Source organism: Electrona antarctica (genome assembly GCF_951216825.1).
Source record: "Electrona antarctica genome assembly, chromosome: 12".
In the NCBI taxonomy this organism is placed as follows: Eukaryota; Metazoa; Chordata; class Actinopteri; order Myctophiformes; family Myctophidae; genus Electrona; species Electrona antarctica.
The window spans coordinates 53,198,864-53,218,631 of NC_136793.1; the positions used below are offsets into that span (position 1 = coordinate 53,198,864).

Consider the following 19,768-nt stretch of genomic DNA (forward strand, 5'->3'; position numbering starts at 1 on the left):
TTCGGAGTCGAGTTCTTTAACCTTTGTGAAAATGTTTCATCTTTAAATAAAGAATGATTTAATTATTTTTATGGAAAATACAATTAAACATAAACGGTAGCATGTACATCCTACCTTATGGCTTGTTGTGATTTGTACCTCTGTTCTTCATTGATCATTATCCATGTCTTTTCTCTTTTTTGTCTCTTTATTTTGTTCTTTTCATCTGCAGCAGCATCAGTGTTTACTTTCAGGTTTTGTTTTTTACTAAAACCTAATTTATGGTGTGTGTGTGTTAAAGATGGAGTACCGTGATGTTTTTCCCCACCCTAAAACATGATCATCCGATATTATTATATAAGGTGGAAGAATGTTTTTAAAAAAGTGTACAGTATTTGTTGTTTGTGTAGCCTATACAGTATGTTGTTTTTATGTCGACACGCCCACCAGTTCATTAAGTAATATGCCTGGTTTGCCTGAAGCCGCAGCTGTTGTTGTATGATAATGGGGGAGTAATAATAATAATAATAATAATAATAATAATGGATTGCATTTTTATAGAGCTTTTCTATGCACTACGTGCCTACTCAAAGCGCTTACAATGGTCCATTCATTCATACATTGGGAGGTGAAGAGGCGAACAGTCGACGCCAGCGTCCTCACTTCCCACATTCACACACCAATGGTGGCAACCACTGGAGGCAATGTGGCAAGTGTCTTGCCCAAGGAAGGACACTTTTACATGTAGACAGGAGGAGCCGGGATTCGAACCGCCGACCCATGGATCATTGGACGACCTGCTCTAGCTCCTGAGCCACAGGGGTGACTAACCGGGGCATGATATTGTGATGTCACTATCACTGTTTTGTTTCATTGGCACTTTGACTGACAAGGGTTCAGCCTCCAGGAAGAAACCCTAAATACAAAGGGAAGAAATCATTGCTTACACAGTATGGTAGAATGCAGTGATATAAACTAACTAAGTACATTTACTTAAGTACTGTACTGTACTTTTTTTTTTTTTTTTTTTTACTTTACTTGAGTATTTCCAATTTTCAATACTTTTACTTGTACTCCACTACATCTCAGAGGCAAATATTGTAGGTCTACTTTACAATTATTTGAAAACTTTAGTTACTAGTTACTTTTTAGATTTAGATTAATATTACAAAACATACGTAGGCCTACATTAACCACCCTATACATTTTGGACATTTAAAAATAGCAGATCTACCATTTCACAATGCGACGCATATTGTGAGCTTGTAGATCTGACATTTTATACATTGAGACTCCAGACTTTTACTTGTAGTATATATAGATTACAGTATTGTGTACTTTTTCCACTGTCTGTCTGTAAAAATGATGAGTGAAAATGAATGAGTGAATAGCCAGCAGGTGGCAGCATAAACCTGCATAAAACATTTTGCTCATCTGAAGGGGCTGTCTAATCTAGTCCAGTGGTTCCCAAACTTTTTCATGCCAAGGACCCCCAAATTGACACTCATTAGCCTGTGGACCCCAATTTGAAAAGATATGCCAGGGACCCCCATAAGAGATTTTTACAGCTCTAGAAGTGATTCTTAACCCGTTTAATTAAGGATCCCCAGTTTGACATGCATATTAGTCTACCGACCCCCATTTAATGGCATTTCTATCTCTGGGACCCCCAGATTTATAATTGAAAAATCAATGTTACTTTAACAAATGGAACCAAATGGACCCGTTTGTACACTCTCAGAGTTACAGACCCATAAGGGTCCATTTGGTTCCAAACTATCATTTAGCTGGGGACCCCCTGGAATTCCCTCAAGGACCCCTAGGGGTCCCCGGACCCCACTTTGGGAACCATGGTCTAGTCCAGGGGTTCTCAACGTTTTTGGCCGGGGACCACCGGAAATGCTTTGGCAATGTCTCGGGACCCCCGCCCTGCCCTGCCCCGCCCCCTCCCAACCCCCAATATAAATTGACTGCTACAATAACCTTAATAATAGAGACAATACACCATAAATAAATACTGAAACCAGATATAATCATTGGGGAAGGTGTATGCATGTACTATGTGTACTATATGTAAACTCTTCATTTCCACTTTCCAGCCATTCAGTTGCAATTTTTGAAAATAATTTGGGGACCCCCCCAAAATAATTTGGCGACCCCCCGAGGGGTCGCGACCCACGGGTTGAGAGCCCCTGGTCTAGTCTACTAGTCAGATGTGGGGGCAGGAACAAAGGCACCAGTGGCGTGCACAGACATTTAGAGGGGCAGGTGCTCAAGTTAAAAAAGGGCACCTTGTGCAGCGCGTGGAACCGGCCGGTTGCCTTAATCCATTTTGGGCGGGAACCCCTTTTGGTGTTAGCATTATGTTATGCTTTAGCTATTGAAAAATAGCAGATCTACAAGCTCATAGCGCGCCACCGAGTGGCGCGCTACGAGCTTGTAGGTCTGCTATTTTTGAAAAATCCAAAAAAAAAAGAAAAACATTTTTTTTTTTTTTTCAAAAGGGCACATTGCCAAAAGGGCAGGGGATGCTCTAGCACCCCCTAGTGTCTATCTGTGCACGCCACTGAAAGGCACTAAGTGCAATGCTCTGGCTTTAAGACCGTAAAGCAGTGATTTTCAACCTTTTTCATGTCAAGGTCCATTGTTTGTTTGGCATTTGAGCCACGGACCAGCGTTTGATGACATCTAGCCTCTCAAGACCCAAAACGTAGAATAGTTTGTTATCGTTTGTTATCGTTGGATAAGATTTTGTCCACAATTCCATGCTGCATTGATGTTGGTACCATAAGGAGAGAGAACAGGAAAATGTTGATCAAAAATAGCAATTCTTCTACATTCTCTAATTGTGTAGACTTCTTGTAAATTAAGAAATGCAGATGTGTAACAATAATGTAACTCTTGAAAGTTAAAAATCTATAAGGGTCCATTTGGTCACCAACTCTCCATCATTTATCTGGGGACCAACTGGAACTCCCTCAAGGACCACTAGTGGTCCCCGGACCACTGGTTTGAAAACCACTGCTGTAAAGTTATAGGTAGCGTACAATTTACAATTTAGGCATATAGCAGATGCTCTTAATCCAGAACGATTTACAGTAAGCAAGGATAAAAATACATCAAATCCATAGAAATAGTAATCTAGGATCATATAGGTAAACCAATAACCTATATTGTTTTATTCTTATTTCTTACGTTTTATTTGTATTATTATTATTTATTTATTTTGGTTTATCTTGTCTATCCTTGTTTTTTGTTTTTGTGCTGCCTCATACTGTACATACCGGTAATCTCCATGCATACTTGTATTATGTTGGTGCTGATCATAAAAAACAACCTATCATCAGTCTAATATGATCAGCAGCATAATATCAACAAAATATATAATCTGTACATTGAAACTATAGGCAACACACTACCAGGATGCCTGGTCTACACGCCTCATTTAGTACAGACCAGAGATATGTCTCTCATATGGTTTTCAACAAATATTCTGTTGCACATTTAACAGTTTAAAGGGATATTTCACTTTCAAATAAAATAATCAAACACAATAATAAATAAATGAAAAGGTTGAAGAAAAAACATGACCCCCTCACTCATCCGAAGGATATCAGTCTCTAGAACCAAGGACAGGTGTTTTCAATTAATCTATCATGGTTAAAATGTTTGAAGTTACAAACATGTTTGAAAGTGAAACATCCCTTTTGTAATAAAATAAAGGGGAGTGGGGGAGGAGAGAAAATACTGATAATGACAGGGTAAATGGTCTAGTAAGGAGCGTGCAAAGAAAAACATGAATGAAACTATACCAGGTAACCTGTCATCTTTCTAAACAACATGATACTTAGCAGCATGTGTGGTCAAGCAAACAAGCAATGTAAACAACTTAAATAGTAGTCTTCAAGAGACAAGAAGGCGGTCGCACACACTGGTAGTGAAAGTGCCAATACTTTATTTTTGGGCAGAGTAAAAGCTTTGCGGCCAACTTCTTGTCTCTTGAAGACTACTATTTTAGATTATTCTGGCGTGGGCCGGCACCACTATAACTCTAAGGACTTTGGTGTGCGTAGCATTCTCGTGTACTATGTAAATAACTTCACATGAACAAGCAACCTAAGGATACTGCACAAGGATATTGATGTAGAATACTGCATGGAACGAATAGAATAGAATCTGTGTCTGCCTCTGATTTAAACGGCTTCTGTTTCGGGTGACAAGGCAGTTCGGGTGACAGGGCAGCCTAATGCCAGGCAGACTGTGCCATATAACTGAAAGATCTCTTGTATTAGTTGGCCATGTGCCTGTCACAGTCAGTCACACATTTTGTGACACTCTGGAATGGATGTGTATCACCTAAATGCCTAACACAGCCTGCCAAATTGAAAGCAAGGAATTACTGTTTGCTCTACAATACAACAGTGGTTCTACAAGGCCCACTTGAACATCTCAAACGTGTTTACAGCCCACCCATCTGAGCACTTAACACAGCAGCTGAAAATTATAGGTGGGCGTGTGCATTTTCAGAGCATGTTTATTTTAACGGTCCGGCTTGGATAAGTGGAACTATTTAGTGTATTTTAAGTTCGTAGTTATCGGTATCACAATGATTTTTTTTTTCAAGGTTTTAAAGAAAATATTTTTTTGACATTACATTGTTGAGGGTCACTAGCCTCTCCTATATACAGGTTTAATGTTTGTCTTGTCTAGACAAACGTTAAAAACGCCATCGACAATGGACAGAGTTTAATGTTTGTTTTGTCACTAACACAAACATTAAATGCCATTAATTACAATTACAATTTAGGCATTTAGCAGACGCTCTTAATCCAGAGCGATTTACATTAAGCAATAACAAAAGCATGGCATACATCACATATATTAACAATGAACATAGTTTAATGTTTGTTTTGTCTGTCACTGAGCAAATCGGCATATGATGTTATGTTATATCGCGATGATGCAAGACGATAAGGGTTGGTAAAGCGCCCCTCACTTCACACGGGTGTGATTTTTTTATATTAATGCTGTATTATCAATACAATCAATTATTACGCTTGCAATATCATCATATCCCACCAGAGGGCAGGCAATGCTGCTCTAGTGACTAGAGCAGCATTGAGCAGAGTCTAGTCTACAGAACACAATCCAGCTAAAATAATGATGTCATCATGAAGCCCAAAACATTGCATCCTTTTTGTTGAGTGGTGTAAACCACTCCTACAACTGGCTTTTGTGTGCATAAAAAAATGACCATGGTTGCTATGTTCAAAATAATTTCTGACGTAATTAAATCACACCCGGGTGAACTGGATGACCGTAGCAACCGTGGTCATTTTCTCTGCACAAAAAAAGCCAGTTGTGAAATCACATCCAGGTGTGAGGCTAAATAATACCTTACCTTATATAATACCTTAGACATTACGTCAGACCACAGCTGATCATGCTATATAAAACCTTACACCACTCAGTTCACACGGGTGTGATTTTTTTCACAACACATCTCAACGAATCTATACCTCTCTCCTCCATGAATCACATGTCCTTTGGACATATTTACCTCAAGTATTTATTGTTCCAACATAGTGCAGGCAGGCCTTAACCTGGAACCCTGAGGGGAAAAGAAAACCAGGAAGACCCAGAAACAGCTGTAAAAGGTCTGTCGAGGCGGAACTCAAGGAAAAAAGAACATCTTGGAAGGAGGAAGCCCAACACCGAACCAGCTGGAAGAAGTTCATGAATGACCTATGCTGCCCAAAGGGCAACAGGGTTTATGAAGTAATGTGTTGTTTAATACTCCTATACCTCATACTTGACACTGATATCAATCAAGTATGAAGTCATCATAGGCCTATCCGAGCTCAAGTTCCCTTTCTTGCCACACAACCCTTATGGCAGAATTTCTTTCATGGGAGCTGAACAATGAGCTCAAAACAAACTTGAGGACAATAGTGAACACAAACATAACAGAGAGACCATGTGGGAAGTCCACAATGACAGACACCACACAAACTATATTCACTGCAGATTAACATACTGTACAGTAGGGGTGGGGGATATGGTGATACATTTCGTCGAGACTCGAGACAATACAATGTCTCCACGATATGCCTTTTCAGAGATATCATATATATCATTTGTGATACTGTGAATGCACATTCTATGATTTGCAGTTACTATACCATAATATATGCTTCTGTAGAACGACGGTTTTGTAATAATAATATATAAGTAAATAATAATAAATAATAGAACAAAATGGTCTGTTACAACTTTTTCTTTTAGTTTTTGTTACCATGTAGGTGGTTGTACTGTTAAGTAACTTGAAAAATAACCATAAAAACAAACATGAAAAAGAATCGTGATAATATCAGATCCCCCTCTGTGGGGGATCACATGTATGCCCATATACTGTATGGAGATCTCTGATGATGTCACGTGATGTCACAAGGCATGACCATATGGAGGCGTGACCAACAAACCAACAGGAAATGCACGTTTTCATAGTAAATGCGGCCTACGGACGCAATACTATATGCACGTATCCAAGTCACAAGACATTGCATGTCACCACTGAAGGTCAAAGGGCAAAGGCTCCCACAACTAACTGCACCCTCTTTAGCATTGGTGGAAAAAGTACTCAATTTGTTTTTTATTTAAGTACAAGTATCAAATTAATACTACATTGACATACTCCATTACAAGTAAAAGTCCGGATTTCAACATTTACTTGAGTAAAAGTCCAAAAGTATTGGCATCGAAATGTACTTAAAAGTCCAAAAGTAAAAGTACTCATTATGCAGAATGTCTCATTTCAAGTTTTCAAATGTATAAAAATCATTTGAAAATAAGCAGATCTACAAGCTCACAAGGCGTCGCATCATATCATCAATATTGTAAAAGTGCAATATTTGGATCCAAGATGCAGTGGAGTAGAAGTAAAAGTAGTGGAAATTGGAAATACTCAAGTAAAGTACAAATAAATACCTCAAAAATTGTACTTAAGTAAATGTACTTAGTTACTTTCCACCACTGCACAAGACATCATACGTCACACCACGGAAGTTCAAAAAAGAGCAAGGCTCCCACAACCAACTACACCCTCTTTGGTGACAGCTACGCTAGACTGAGTCCACAATGCAGCAATGCCCCTGCTGCATTATATGGGGTGTATGTATTTGTAATGCAATATCCTGTCCTGGCTGTGTGTCTTGTCCCGGTGGCTGGACTTCCCCCCCCCCTGCCAGCCACAGCTGAGTAGCATCCTCAATAATGCTCCATAGACGTGGCTGTGTGTGCGCGCATAGCCCAGTGATGACTTGTCTGGCCACATTAACATCAGCTGCGCTTCCTGACTCAAATCTTTGGAGAGCGGCCGGCCATGGACTGGAGGCAGGCAGCGGCGGAGCAGCGCTCTTAAAGCCATGCACGCATAACAAATCACTGGGAAAGAAAGGAAAAAAATCAATGGTGGAGGGGGTGCGTTTTCTCCCTCTGTATTATTCAGCAGACCTCTCCTCCTTCCGCCACTGCAGGGCAGCTAGACTATTTTCAACAATACCTGGTCATGGGTGTAACCCAGATTCACACAAACACAGAAGAACCCGCTGCTATTATGCCTTGGAACCCTTTGATCATCTGCAGTACAGTAATCTGTACTGTATGTGAGCTGTGGGGGTCCAGACTAGAGTAGCACGTGAAGAATCTTGCTAACTGAATGCTAACGCTGTGGGGAGTTAGTAACCCGATATGTGGTCGAATCAGTGGTTCCTCTGAGCAGACGTACAGTACATGATCCCAGCTGTTCCTGCCTGACACCTGTCTGTAACCACCACCCCCCCCCCCCCCAACACACACACACACACACGCACGCACGCACGCACGCACGCACGCACGCACGCACGCACACACACACACACACACACACACACACACACACACACACACACACACACACACACACACACACACACACACACAGGCTTATCACAGCAACAAGGCAAAACGAAACCTATTTCCCCATTTGTCGAGAATCAATACTCCATTGTGTTCTGTATTTCTGTATATGTAAATACAGTAATGTATTGTGCACTTCCTTCATCTCTTATGTATGTGTTGCTCCAAAGCTGAGAACATTCTGTGCCGTGTGTACTTAGCTTGTTTGATGTTGTAACTTGTTTGTGAGGTTATTTGTGCTCTTTGTAGGCGGTTATATTTTTCAGAGGACATGGCGTGTAGGTTTATTTATAAATCATGCAAGATGAATGAGAAAGAATTGGAAGGTGACAAAGACACAACGCTACAAAACCTTTCTGTCCAAGTGCTGTAAGACAAATAATAAAAATACAATTAAATAAAAATAATGGACACGCCCTTTTGATAATCCATATGCTGTTGTCAAGCCTACCTCCACGACCTCATTGAGCTGTATAGTACAATCAATAGCGGCAGCTGAAACCGGCCATGCAGGGTGTGGCATGTCTGATTATGTTCCATCCAAATTCTATTCTCTGTCTGCAGCTGTATAACTTGGATTCCGAATGAGATATCTGACATTTGCAAACACAATATTTATTCTTACCAAATTCTTGGTAAGATATTTGGTAAATTCTTGTCTGACATTAAATCAAATGCTGCGTATGGTAAATATTAATAATAATAATAATACATTTTAAATTTGAAAGGAAATGGAGCATCTTAAGTCCTTGGTTGACAAAATAAAATAACAGACACCTGAAGAAGATTGCTACATTCACAAAATACGGAGAGTATTGGTGGTGTGAGAGTTCACATATCCTCTAGGTATGAGCATCAGTTTGCCATGAGCTGGCAACAGCTCATGAGAGAAGGGGGAGGGGCGGTGGCCTGATGCTGCAGTGTGCTGAAAGATGCTGAGTCAAAAGGAAGCCATATTGCCTCCAAAGAGCTCTAAAAAAGATACATATTCAGTAGCATGTCACTATAGTGCATAATCTGGTTATTCCAATGCCAGTTTTTGAAAAACTGCTTAATCGTTAGGCGCCCCGGCCTTGAAGAAGCTCGGGCAGTCAGCAATTCCTTCTCGTGCTTATTATGAGAGGAGGTAAAAATGCAGATGTACTGTTGGGCTCCATCCGACCGGCGATCCCGTCCTGTCTACCTGGTTCATCGTCACCCCAAACCATTTAAGACTCTCCATACTCTCTCTTACTAAAAATAATGATGCATTATTGAGCTATGCCACACACCAGATGCAAACTGCAGCAGAGGAACAAAATCGGTGGAGATCAAAGAGAAACAGCCATGGCTGTCTGCCAAGACACACCCTAGCTGTCTCATACTGCATCCTCACATTGGAGGATTATACTTCATGTAGGCCTACTACTAACATTTGTGTAGTATGTTCATTTTGTTCATTTTCAACCTGTGTGTACATTTAGCTATTTATGCCTACTATTTTCTATTCTCTTAGGATTTATTGTAAATTGTTGTTTTTTGTGTTTAAGCCGTTTGTTGTACGAAATATTTTCTATCAACAAAATGTTATGCAATGTGACTTACAGTGAGGGAGAAGGTAAGGGTTTGGTGGTATTCGCATGGCTGTCGGAGACACACTCGATGTAGTGACCTTATGCTTATGAGACGATCTTGGCAACAATGAGGCCATTCTTCTCTCTCCACTCCAATCTGAAAAAAGGGAGTCATTGTTAGAAATAATTTACCACAGAACAGCACATTATTAGAGTGTTCATAATGGGGAGAAACAGACCTATGACAGAACATTACTGGTAGCATCCAAACTGCTTCAGAGTACATGCATTTTTAATAGGGGAGGGCGGAGAGAAAAATAAACCCTTCAAATCTCACATTGCCAATGTCATTCTCTGCACTTTCTGCACTACACTGCATCTCTTATTTACATATTTCTTGGCATATTTTGATAACTGTGTGTAATTATATTTAGACGTTGTTGCTGGCCATTAAAATGCACCAACCTCACCAGGTCAAGTGCCATGTACTGTACGATGTACGTGCAAATATTAAATTGCTTGCTCAGGGTGGGATCTCTGCCGGGTCTCTACTCTACATTGTCTTGAGACAACTTGTTGTGATTTGATTCGACACTAAACTGACACTGCATAAAAGATAGAATTGCTGGGATGAAATGGAATGGTGGCTATAGTGCTACTAACTCATCATATTTACGGTTGTCTTTTCCTTTCCCTGACATAACCCAGTCATGGAACTGAATGGGAGCGGCCTTTGTATGTTCCCGATTATACCGTGTACATGGTAGGGTAGGCTACATGAACATGACCTAGATATGATGAGTAGAGCAGCAGGGACATTCCTGAAAAAGCACCCATGCCAGGGGCTGTGTGAATATCACAGCCTATAACAAGTACCATACACCATTGCCAATGTGTACAAGAAACTTTGTTTCAGCACACTACTATTCTGCCATACAAAGCTAGAGTACAGTAACTACGAAATAAAATAAATCACTGATAAATGGGTTTAAAAGAGTTTTAACCTGTTCAGCCAAATGAGATATCGGCATAAGTAGCAACACTAATTGTACTGTATATCTGTTCTTGAGGTAATTGTTTATAGTTTATACCCGCAAAATCACGAAGGCTAATTTGACCATTGGGATACACAAACAAATCGGTGTTGTCCAAAAACGTAGTTACTGCACTTTGGCTTTGTAGGGCAGTGTTCATTTACTCAGATTTCCAGAAAAGCATGATAATCCCTACCATACCCTTGAAGAACTAATCTGGGATGAAAATGCATGGTATGTTATGTATGGCTTTACTGTAGTAAAGACAGGGCTTGGGCTTTGCAAAGGTATATAAGTAGAAAAGCCCTGTCTGATGCATAGGGGCCCACACTGGAGAGCCCTGCTGGTCCCCGTGTGAGAAACAAAGAGCCAGGGTCCCCTGATGGCTTTTCCTCTATCTCCGTCCTCAGATGGAGGAACAAGTACAGCTGCAGCAACTGTGCCCAGGCATGGGGTGCTGCCTGCCCTAGTGTCACACACATCCTCCCCTGGTTCTCAGATTAACTATTAATACGCCCCTCTGCCCTCATTCCGCAGAGTCTCTGTTATTAAAGTTGTCAGCCACCCCTTGTTGTGTGCGTGGCCGTGGGCGCAGGGGTGGCACAGCCGCACACACACAGACGCACACACACAAAATACATTCTCATATATTGTTTTCGTCATTATCTGACTCAAGGGACAGCAGCAGCATAATAGGCCTTTAGTTAGTTGGCTAATGGCTATTGTCCCATTTTCTGTGAAGATTCACAGTGAAGATGGATGACAGTACACATCTTTTGTAAAGGGTTAAAACTAAAGTGTACCTGGCTTCACACAGATGTAGTGGACGGATAAGGGCGCAGTCTTATCTGTGTGGGCTTGGCTATGTAGGTTACAGAAGTTCTCTCCGCATTCGTTCCCTCCTTTCCTTTGCTCGGTCAGCTCAAAACACACGGCCCTAGAGAAACATCATACATACATCTTTAGGCACTGCTCCTTTGTGGTATATGATATGATCATACTGGGGCTAACAGTAGTGTTTTGTTGCATCTTTTGTCAGGGGGCATTGACTGTAGCTCTGAGCATTTACTGCCATTATGGTGGTGGGTGTATAGGAATTTAACCTCCCTTTGCTGTCACAATCATTGTAGCCTGAGCATATCACCTAGCTAGTACAAGCATATCATTTTAATAGGTCTAATCAACTAATATGTACATTATATTAGACAACACACTGCTGTCACTGTGTGACAGAGTAAAAGCCCAAACGACTGGAGAAATCAGTACTAGGCTATCCCTTACTTTTGATTTCAGAATTTCTTTGTGTATCACCATCATTCATTTGGGACTGTATTGTCTAGTGAAATGTACAATCTGCCATTATAGGCCGATGATGATGGCTAGGCTACTTAGCCACGTGGACTGAGAATGAATAGAGACCACCACTCGCCGGTTTTAACATCTTATCAAATTAGAACGTTCACGTAAGAAGATGAACGAATATATAAACGGCTTTATGATGATAGAACATTGTGAGAGACGTGTGGTTGTTTGGCGTTATGTAAAATGGTTTCAGATGCGAAACCAAACCAACCAACCCCAGCTAGCTGTTGTCGGCTGTTTCCTCGTACGACGGCGCCGCGCGCCGTAAAACAAGCGATCTACAAGCTCACCGCGCGTGGCGTCCGTCAGCCGCGGTGGGCTTGTAGATCGGCCATTTTAGCGGCGCGCGACCCCCCGTCCTACGGCGAGGCATAAATCCTCCTACAGAGGGGGAGGAAGTAGGACATGTCTCGGGATTAGACCACAAAGTCACACGTTCGAGATTAAACCCTGATTGACAGGCGAAACCGTCCAATGGCGAGCGTCCTCCGCGACGCCGATTGGCCCCAATCCGCGTCTATCAAGGAGGGTCCTGGTCGCGAACCAATGAGCGTCGCGAGAGGCGGGACTCGGCGGCCATATATATAAGAAAGCAGTTCTCTTCATTCGCGCACTTTGAACAGCACAGTCGCTCTTTCCTTTGTTTGTTAAAAAGATTTAAAATCCTACCTCTTCGTCAAAATGAGGGAAATCGTGCATCTCCAGGCCGGTCAGTGTGGAAACCAGATTGGAGCCAAGGTTAGTAGTTTTTATGTTTTAATATGATGTTTAGTTTAGTTTTAGTGGGTTTTTTTTTAGTTCAGACGCCACAGATTTGAGACTGTCTTCTTCAAGCTGTAACCACACCCATGGTGGCATTTCACTTTGAAAGCGCCTCATGCAGAGTCGAGACAAAAGGACATCGAATCTTGTTTAAAAACGTCAAAATATGCCCCTCAAGCTGACATTGTAGCATGGATTTAAAACTATATTGCCATATTTCTCGCATTATCTGGATTTATTTCGAGAAATTAGCCGCGACTCTGTATGACCGGGCAGCAGTAATTTGGCCTTTGTTTTAATTCAACAGATTTATATAGTCGTGTCGTCGATTAATATCGACGATGTTTGCTTCGTTGGGTTCATTTTTAGCGTGATTATGAAAGATTATTAAACATTTGACTCGCTAAGGCCCACTGCAATGCGCAAAACAATGAAGCGATTCAGATGGCGATCAAGAATCACGTTTTCGACTGCCGCCCTCGTTAACTCTTTTGTTATATACTGGTGGTTTGTGGTCTTTTGCTTCACTTGTGTAGTGCCACGATGGGAAAAATGCGTTTTATAAGGTTTTTAATGGTGAAATACGCGATGAGGCCTACACTCAGCGTTACTGCCAATTCACTGAGCGGCCGCGCGCCGCACCCGGTTTTTTCGACGGATGTAGGAGGTGGCGCTTCGGTTGGTGACGTAGCAAGTAGCATCGCCACCGTTCAAATCATAGCTGGTGGAATTCGGCCAATGAGGGGCTGTGCCGCGCGCGCCGAACACTGCATGGCGGGGAAACTTTGAATTTATGTAACGTATTTGTGTATTATGAATTTATGTGACGCAGTTGGGAGGAATTGTGGATTTTGTTTTACCGTCTCAGAAAGGCACTTGGCAGATGTGACTATATAATAACATACATGATTATATTTGAGCAGCTGTTTTGCCCTCTACCTGACATTTGCCTTTTGTGTTTTTGACAGTTCTGGGAGGTCATCAGTGATGAGCATGGGATTGACCCCACTGGCACATACCACGGAGACAGTGACCTGCAGTTGGACAGGATTAACGTCTACTACAATGAGGCCTCGGGTAAGATTGCGACGCTTTGAAGTTCACATACCTGCATACATATTTACACACGCTCTTTCTTTGCACTCTCTTTGCACTGTTCGTTTGCTCATGTTTTTGTCTTTTCTGCGTTCTAGGAGGCAAATACGTTCCCCGTGCGGTCCTTGTCGACCTGGAGCCAGGCACTATGGACTCTGTGAGATCCGGACCATTCGGACAGATTTTCCGACCAGACAACTTTGTTTTTGGTAAATACTTTATTTGTGACTTTATTGTGTTATGTTCTAACTATCTGTATCTATCTGTACTGTTCTATTGCAGATTTTCTCTTTGACAGAACATGGCATTAATTGAGTGTTGTCTCCCCCTTCAGGCCAGAGTGGTGCAGGCAACAACTGGGCCAAGGGCCACTACACAGAAGGTGCTGAGCTGGTAGACTCGGTCCTAGATGTCGTGAGGAAGGAGGCCGAAAGCTGCGATTGTCTTCAGGGTTTCCAGCTAACACATTCCCTGGGTGGCGGCACTGGCTCTGGCATGGGCACCCTGCTCATCAGCAAGATCCGTGAAGAGTACCCAGACCGTATCATGAACACCTTCAGCGTGGTGCCTTCCCCCAAAGTGTCAGACACAGTCGTCGAGCCCTACAACGCCACATTGTCAGTACACCAGCTTGTAGAAAACACAGACGAGACCTACTGCATTGACAACGAGGCTCTATACGACATCTGCTTCCGCACACTCAAACTCACCACTCCCTCGTACGGCGACCTCAACCATCTCGTCTCCGCCACCATGAGCGGCGTGACCACCTGCCTCAGGTTCCCCGGGCAGCTCAACGCTGACCTCCGAAAGCTGGCCGTCAACATGGTACCCTTCCCCCGTCTGCACTTCTTCATGCCAGGCTTCGCTCCCCTCACCAGCCGAGGCAGCCAGCAGTATAGGTCCCTCACCGTGCCCGAGCTCACCCAGCAGATGTTCGACGCCAAGAACATGATGGCCGCCTGCGACCCACGCCACGGCCGCTACCTGACCGTCGCCGCCATCTTCCGCGGCCGCATGTCCATGAAGGAGGTGGACGAGCAGATGCTGAACGTGCAGAACAAGAACAGCAGCTACTTCGTCGAGTGGATCCCGAACAACGTGAAGACCGCCGTCTGTGACATTCCACCCCGCGGCCTCAAGATGGCTGCCACCTTCATCGGTAACAGCACGGCCATCCAGGAGCTGTTCAAGCGCATCTCGGAGCAGTTCACCGCCATGTTCAGACGCAAGGCTTTCCTGCATTGGTACACCGGTGAGGGCATGGACGAGATGGAGTTCACTGAGGCAGAGAGCAACATGAATGACCTGGTGTCCGAGTACCAGCAGTACCAAGACGCCACTGCTGAGGAGGAGGGTGAGTTCGAGGAGGGTGAGGATGAAGAGGAGCTGGCCTAAAAAAATGTCAGCAAGAGTTTGATGGAGGAGCTGGCCTGGGTGTTTTGTTCTGCTGTTAAAGCTGTATTATTTCACTGACTGTCAGTAATCTGTTCCAGTTTGTTGAAGAGAGGAGGGTTGAGTTTGAGCCGGAGAGGACGGGATGAAGGAGCTCAGCTCACCTGGTTATAAATGTTTCTTCCCTCTGTTTTGACTGTCACCTATTTCTGTCTGTACAGAACTTTTGATCCAACTTTTTTTCCACACAGGCTAGTCAGATGCTCTGTTTGACTGTTCACATCTTGCAGTCATGTTGTCTTTACCGACTTATGTCTGAACAGAAAATAAAACCGTTTTGCATAAGGTCTTGTTTCCATGACATTGCTTTTTCAGATTTGCATGCTCTGTGACCAGTGGTGGTAGCTTAAGTAAAATTATGTAAACGTGTAGATTAGATCCTACTGAGTATTGCTAAAGTAAAGTGCCTCAATACATCACTAACTAGGACAAATGTAAGCTGCAAGGTTTTTCCACTGTATTGCTAGGTAAAATACCTAAACTACATCACCAACTAGGACAAATGTGAGCTGTAAGGTTTTTCAACTACACTGTAGATAAAGTGTAGCATGTTATGAAGCACATTGCTGGTACAAAGTACTATACCAGTATGCTAACATTTACTATTGCAACTCTAATCTTGGTTTTCATTTGCAAATGAAAAATATTGATAATGATCAGCTATTGTGAAGATGAAATGGTATTGGTGGAATTTAACTAATATTTGTTTTACTGCCAGGCAAATCTGTAAATAAAGGCCTTGACCTTTCTAATGTAGTGTTAAGGAGAGTAAACAATTCGGAGCATTTACTGTTCAAGGTTGTGTATTGTTACATCTTGTGTAAGGGTAAAACTTATTTTTGTTTGGCTTCCTTCAGGCTCCAGCAGCATAACGTCAAACGGGGAAAAGGATAGAATATAGTGCAAACATGTATCAAACTTGGACAAACAATGCTATAACATGTACAGTTATTTGGGACAATACTTCTCTCCACAGTACATTTTTATTTATTCACATGGCTCAATGTTCGCAGGAAAAACGATGCAGTATCTTTGGAAACCTATGCAATAAACACCGAAGCACACGTTTAGCTTAGGTTTTTTTTCTCAGTTCGTCCACCAGGTGGCAATGTTGGTTAAGTCATTTTCTTCCACAAGAAGTAGGTTATACTCGAAGTAGCCAACAGCAACAATGTCCAGTAACACACCGTCTTCACATGGCCCTCCAAGTCTTGCTTTTTTCCAAAGCGTGTTTTGAATCCGCTCTGCCAAGAACAGAAATAATGCTTTAAACATTTCCACCAACTTTACTTGAAATATTGCAAATAGCCATGCTTTTATTGATTTTTTTACAGAGTGGATCAACATAGTTCCTCTTATATTATGCTGCACAATAGGCTATACCTGTGGGTTCCAACCCTTTCATGTCTCCACTAGGTACATTATTTATTCATGTATACACAGATCACTTTTAGCCTCTCAGACCCAAAACGTATCTTAGAATATTCTGTTGTCATTACATGTCCACAATTCCATGCTGTATTGATGTGGTACCATAGGAAATGTACTGCATCCTAATAAATAATCGGCTCTTTGGCTATCAGTGTGTGCAGCCACTCTTTTGTCTTTTTAAGACTTAACTCTTTAGATGTTTCTGCCGTGAGCTGGCACCACTACTAAGACTGGTGTGCGTTTAGCATCCCCCTCCACAACCATAGGAAAGATAACAGGCACACTTTGATCAAAATAACAATTCTTCTACAGTCTCTATAACTGTGTAGACTTCTTGTAAATTAAGTAATGGAAATGTTTGACAATTTATAACTCTTGGGAGTGTAAAGTTATACCCATGAGGGTCCAATTGGTTAACACCTGGGACCCCCTTCAAGGACCACTGGTTGAGAACCACTGGTCTATACAATGGAAACAGATGCAGTAAGGTCTCTTGTATCAACAGAGGCTCCACATTTTACTCTGTCAATGGGTATATCCACTATATGCCATTGCCATTAAGGCCATATGCCATTAAGGCACTAAATGATACCATGTCTCGCTAGAAATGTTGTTTTTCAATGTATTTGCCACTGTTGTCCTGCACTTCTTTGCCATGGAAAAATAATTGTGTAATTGTTGTTGCTGTTGTTTGTTTTTTACTGTTGATGAGACCGAAGACAAATTTCCACACGTGGACAATAAATGAAACTAACTAACTAACTAACTAACTATAGTCCGGCAGCCGGGGTTGTGGGGTGGGAAATTTGGTAGGCCCTATATATTTTTTTTAAATTGGCCTAAAATATTGTCTATATATTCATGAATCCACTTGCTGACTGGCTGTCAGTATTGAGCAATTGTTTTTATAGGGGTTTATATGTGACCATACCATTGTCATCCTATACAGGCAAAAATGTCTTAGGCTTTAAGTAGCATGGCTTTAAGTAGCATGTGACATGTCAAACTAGGGTTTTTTCATAATTCTGAATCCATTCCAAGCATTAGCATTAGCATTTTTTGCACAAAAAACACTCCTTGGGCTAAACAAGGCCATTGCAATCATCACAAATGTGTTGAGGTCAGCACATTTTGGGGGATTTGGGCAAATGGCTATGGCCGTTTTTAGCCCAAGGAGTGTTTTTTGTGCAAAACTAATGCTTGAAATGGATTCAGAATCATGAAAACCCCCTAGTTTGACATGTCACATGCTACATAAAGCATAATGAAAAATGTGAAAATCTGGCCGTATAGGCCTAGGATGTTAATGGTATGGTCACATATAAACCCCTAATAAAGAAATTGCGCAATGCCGACAGCAAGTGGATTCATGAATGCATGTATATAGACAATATTTTAGGCCAATACAAAAAGACACTTTTCCCACTTTAAACAAAAGAAGCCTGTCGGCTGCCGGACTACTAGCAACTGTGTGTATACTTATTATTACTTACCCATCCACCCTTATCTCGTATGTCAGGGCAGATCACCCTCTCCACATAGCTTCCCAAGCACTCCTTCAGCTGGGGCAGGACCCTGGCCATGCCCCTCTCATGGCAGTGCATGGCCATCTGGCCACCCAGCACGTACACCGACAGCACCGCGCTCCAGGCGAGCTCCCTGCGGCGGCCCCCGGGCGTGGCGGGACAGAAGTGGTCGTCTAGGATGGAGGTGAGCATGGAGCAGGCCGTGTCCTCGGTCACGTCCTGGAAGATCCGAGGCCAGCGCCTGAAGAAGATGGGGAAACGGGTGAGGAGCTCGTCCCCGGCGTGGCGCAGGGCGGCGGTGCAGGCCGTGGGGGCATGGCCCAGGCTGGAGCTGTCCGGCCCTCCGGCAATCACATAGTCAACGTAGTCATGTGCCATGAGGTGAGCCTCCCTCACCAGCGGGTCGAGACTGTTCAGGCCCAGTTTGGCCGCCTCTGAGATCTCAGACTGACACATAGCCTCTCTTGTTCCCTCGCTCTTTCTTCACTAATCACCAAGCTGTGATTATCATGATATCCTCCTGACCCCATCCATAGATGGTAGTTCCTTGGTCAAGGAGCAGCACATTCATTCTACCATGCAGTCCCATTGGCCTCTCACAATAACTCAGATATACGTATACAGCTGAAATTTTAACCAGAAAAGCATGAAGTAAACATTGTGTACTGTAAAGTATGCATGCTCACTGTTATGTTTTACTGCACAACAAAACACAATTTTAATAGTAGCAAATGTTTTATAACTCACCCCTTCCTAAAACACAAGTAGTAAGCAACAACACACAACCAATGCACAAAGAAAACAAGCCAACAGAATAGTGTCGGTCCAAACAGCAGCAGCCAGGCCGGCAGTCAGTCACCCAGTCTGTGTCCCCTTGCCTAGTTTCTCTGCAGGGGGATAATTATAGAGCTCTTGTCGAAACACTGACACCGATCTTCTGCCTCCTCATACGTACAATCATTGGTCGTACTACTCCTGACACACATCCCCATTCCAACATAGACAAGCAGGGCTAAATTAAGAACACAGTGGACAGTGTCCATGGGCAGCGAAGACAAAGAAACACTTTAACATAATGCAGAAGGGTGTTTGTGAAGCACTGCAGGCCAGCAAAGCCCAGGACAGGACATTGCTGAAAAAGTATGATCAAAGGCAATTCACTACATGAGTTTCAGCCCTCATAAAGCTGCTAATGGCATATAAGACTGAATCACTTCTGTGCTGCTAAGTACAGCAGGTGCACAGGGATTTGTCATTGATAGTGCAGTAGGGACATATTGACAGTCACATAGGCCCTATGTGACTGTCAATATCATGAACAGTTTGGATCTGGTCACCCTATGTCATAGGGTGACCAGATCCAAACTGTTCATTCGAGGGACAGAAGTATCGCTTGTGTGGGACAAGTCCCACTTGTCCCACACAAGCGATACTGGAGTACCGGGTTAGCAACTTACTACTTGAGTTGCTATTAAATGCCTTGATGTCATATTCGACCATATGCCTATTGGCTATCATTTATAAACTCCTTTGGTGTCTTACATTTTGTTTTAAAGGAGCATTCAGTGATTTGGGTGATTTGGAAAACCACCCAGTCCGCCCCGGTAACAAAATG

General features: G+C 42.6%; 2 protein-coding genes across 2 annotated transcripts; one reads left to right on the forward strand and one right to left on the reverse strand.

Moving 5' to 3' along the window:
• The first annotated feature begins 12,483 nt into the window (after positions 1 to 12,483).
• tubb2b (tubulin, beta 2b) lies at positions 12,484 to 15,483 on the forward strand. Its single transcript, XM_079516462.1, has 4 exons — positions 12,484 to 12,622; positions 13,615 to 13,723; positions 13,840 to 13,950; positions 14,076 to 15,483. Exons 1-4 carry the CDS (start codon positions 12,566 to 12,568, stop codon positions 15,137 to 15,139), a joined length of 1,341 nt encoding a protein of 446 aa, XP_079372588.1. The 5' UTR covers positions 12,484 to 12,565; the 3' UTR covers positions 15,140 to 15,483.
• Positions 15,484 to 16,141: 658 nt separating this feature from the next.
• On the reverse strand, positions 16,142 to 19,027 carry bcl2l16 (BCL2 like 16). Its single transcript, XM_079515402.1, has 3 exons — positions 18,901 to 19,027; positions 18,121 to 18,777; positions 16,142 to 16,440 (listed from the first exon to the last, which is right to left on the reverse strand). Exons 2-3 carry the CDS (start codon positions 18,607 to 18,609, stop codon positions 16,312 to 16,314), a joined length of 618 nt encoding a protein of 205 aa, XP_079371528.1. The 5' UTR covers positions 18,610 to 18,777; positions 18,901 to 19,027; the 3' UTR covers positions 16,142 to 16,311.
• Positions 19,028 to 19,768: the final 741 nt, after the last annotated feature.

What these genes read in the sequence shown, in the direction of transcription:
- tubb2b (XM_079516462.1), top strand. Translation starts at nt 12,566, where the DNA reads ATGAGGGAAATCGTGCATCTCCAGGCCGGTCAGTGTGGAAACCAGATT. An exon ending in CTACTACAATGAGGCCTCGG is followed by an intron (nt 13,724 to 13,839) that starts GTAAGATTGCGA and finishes TCTGCGTTCTAG; the next exon opens with GAGGCAAATACGTTCCCCGT. An exon ending in ACCAGACAACTTTGTTTTTG is followed by an intron (nt 13,951 to 14,075) that starts GTAAATACTTTA and finishes CTCCCCCTTCAG; the next exon opens with GCCAGAGTGGTGCAGGCAAC.
- bcl2l16 (XM_079515402.1), bottom strand. Translation starts at nt 18,609, where the DNA reads ATGTGTCAGTCTGAGATCTCAGAGGCGGCCAAACTGGGCCTGAACAGT. An exon ending in TACGAGATAAGGGTGGATGG is followed by an intron (nt 16,441 to 18,120) that starts GTAAGTAATAAT and finishes TGTTCTTGGCAG; the next exon opens with AGCGGATTCAAAACACGCTT.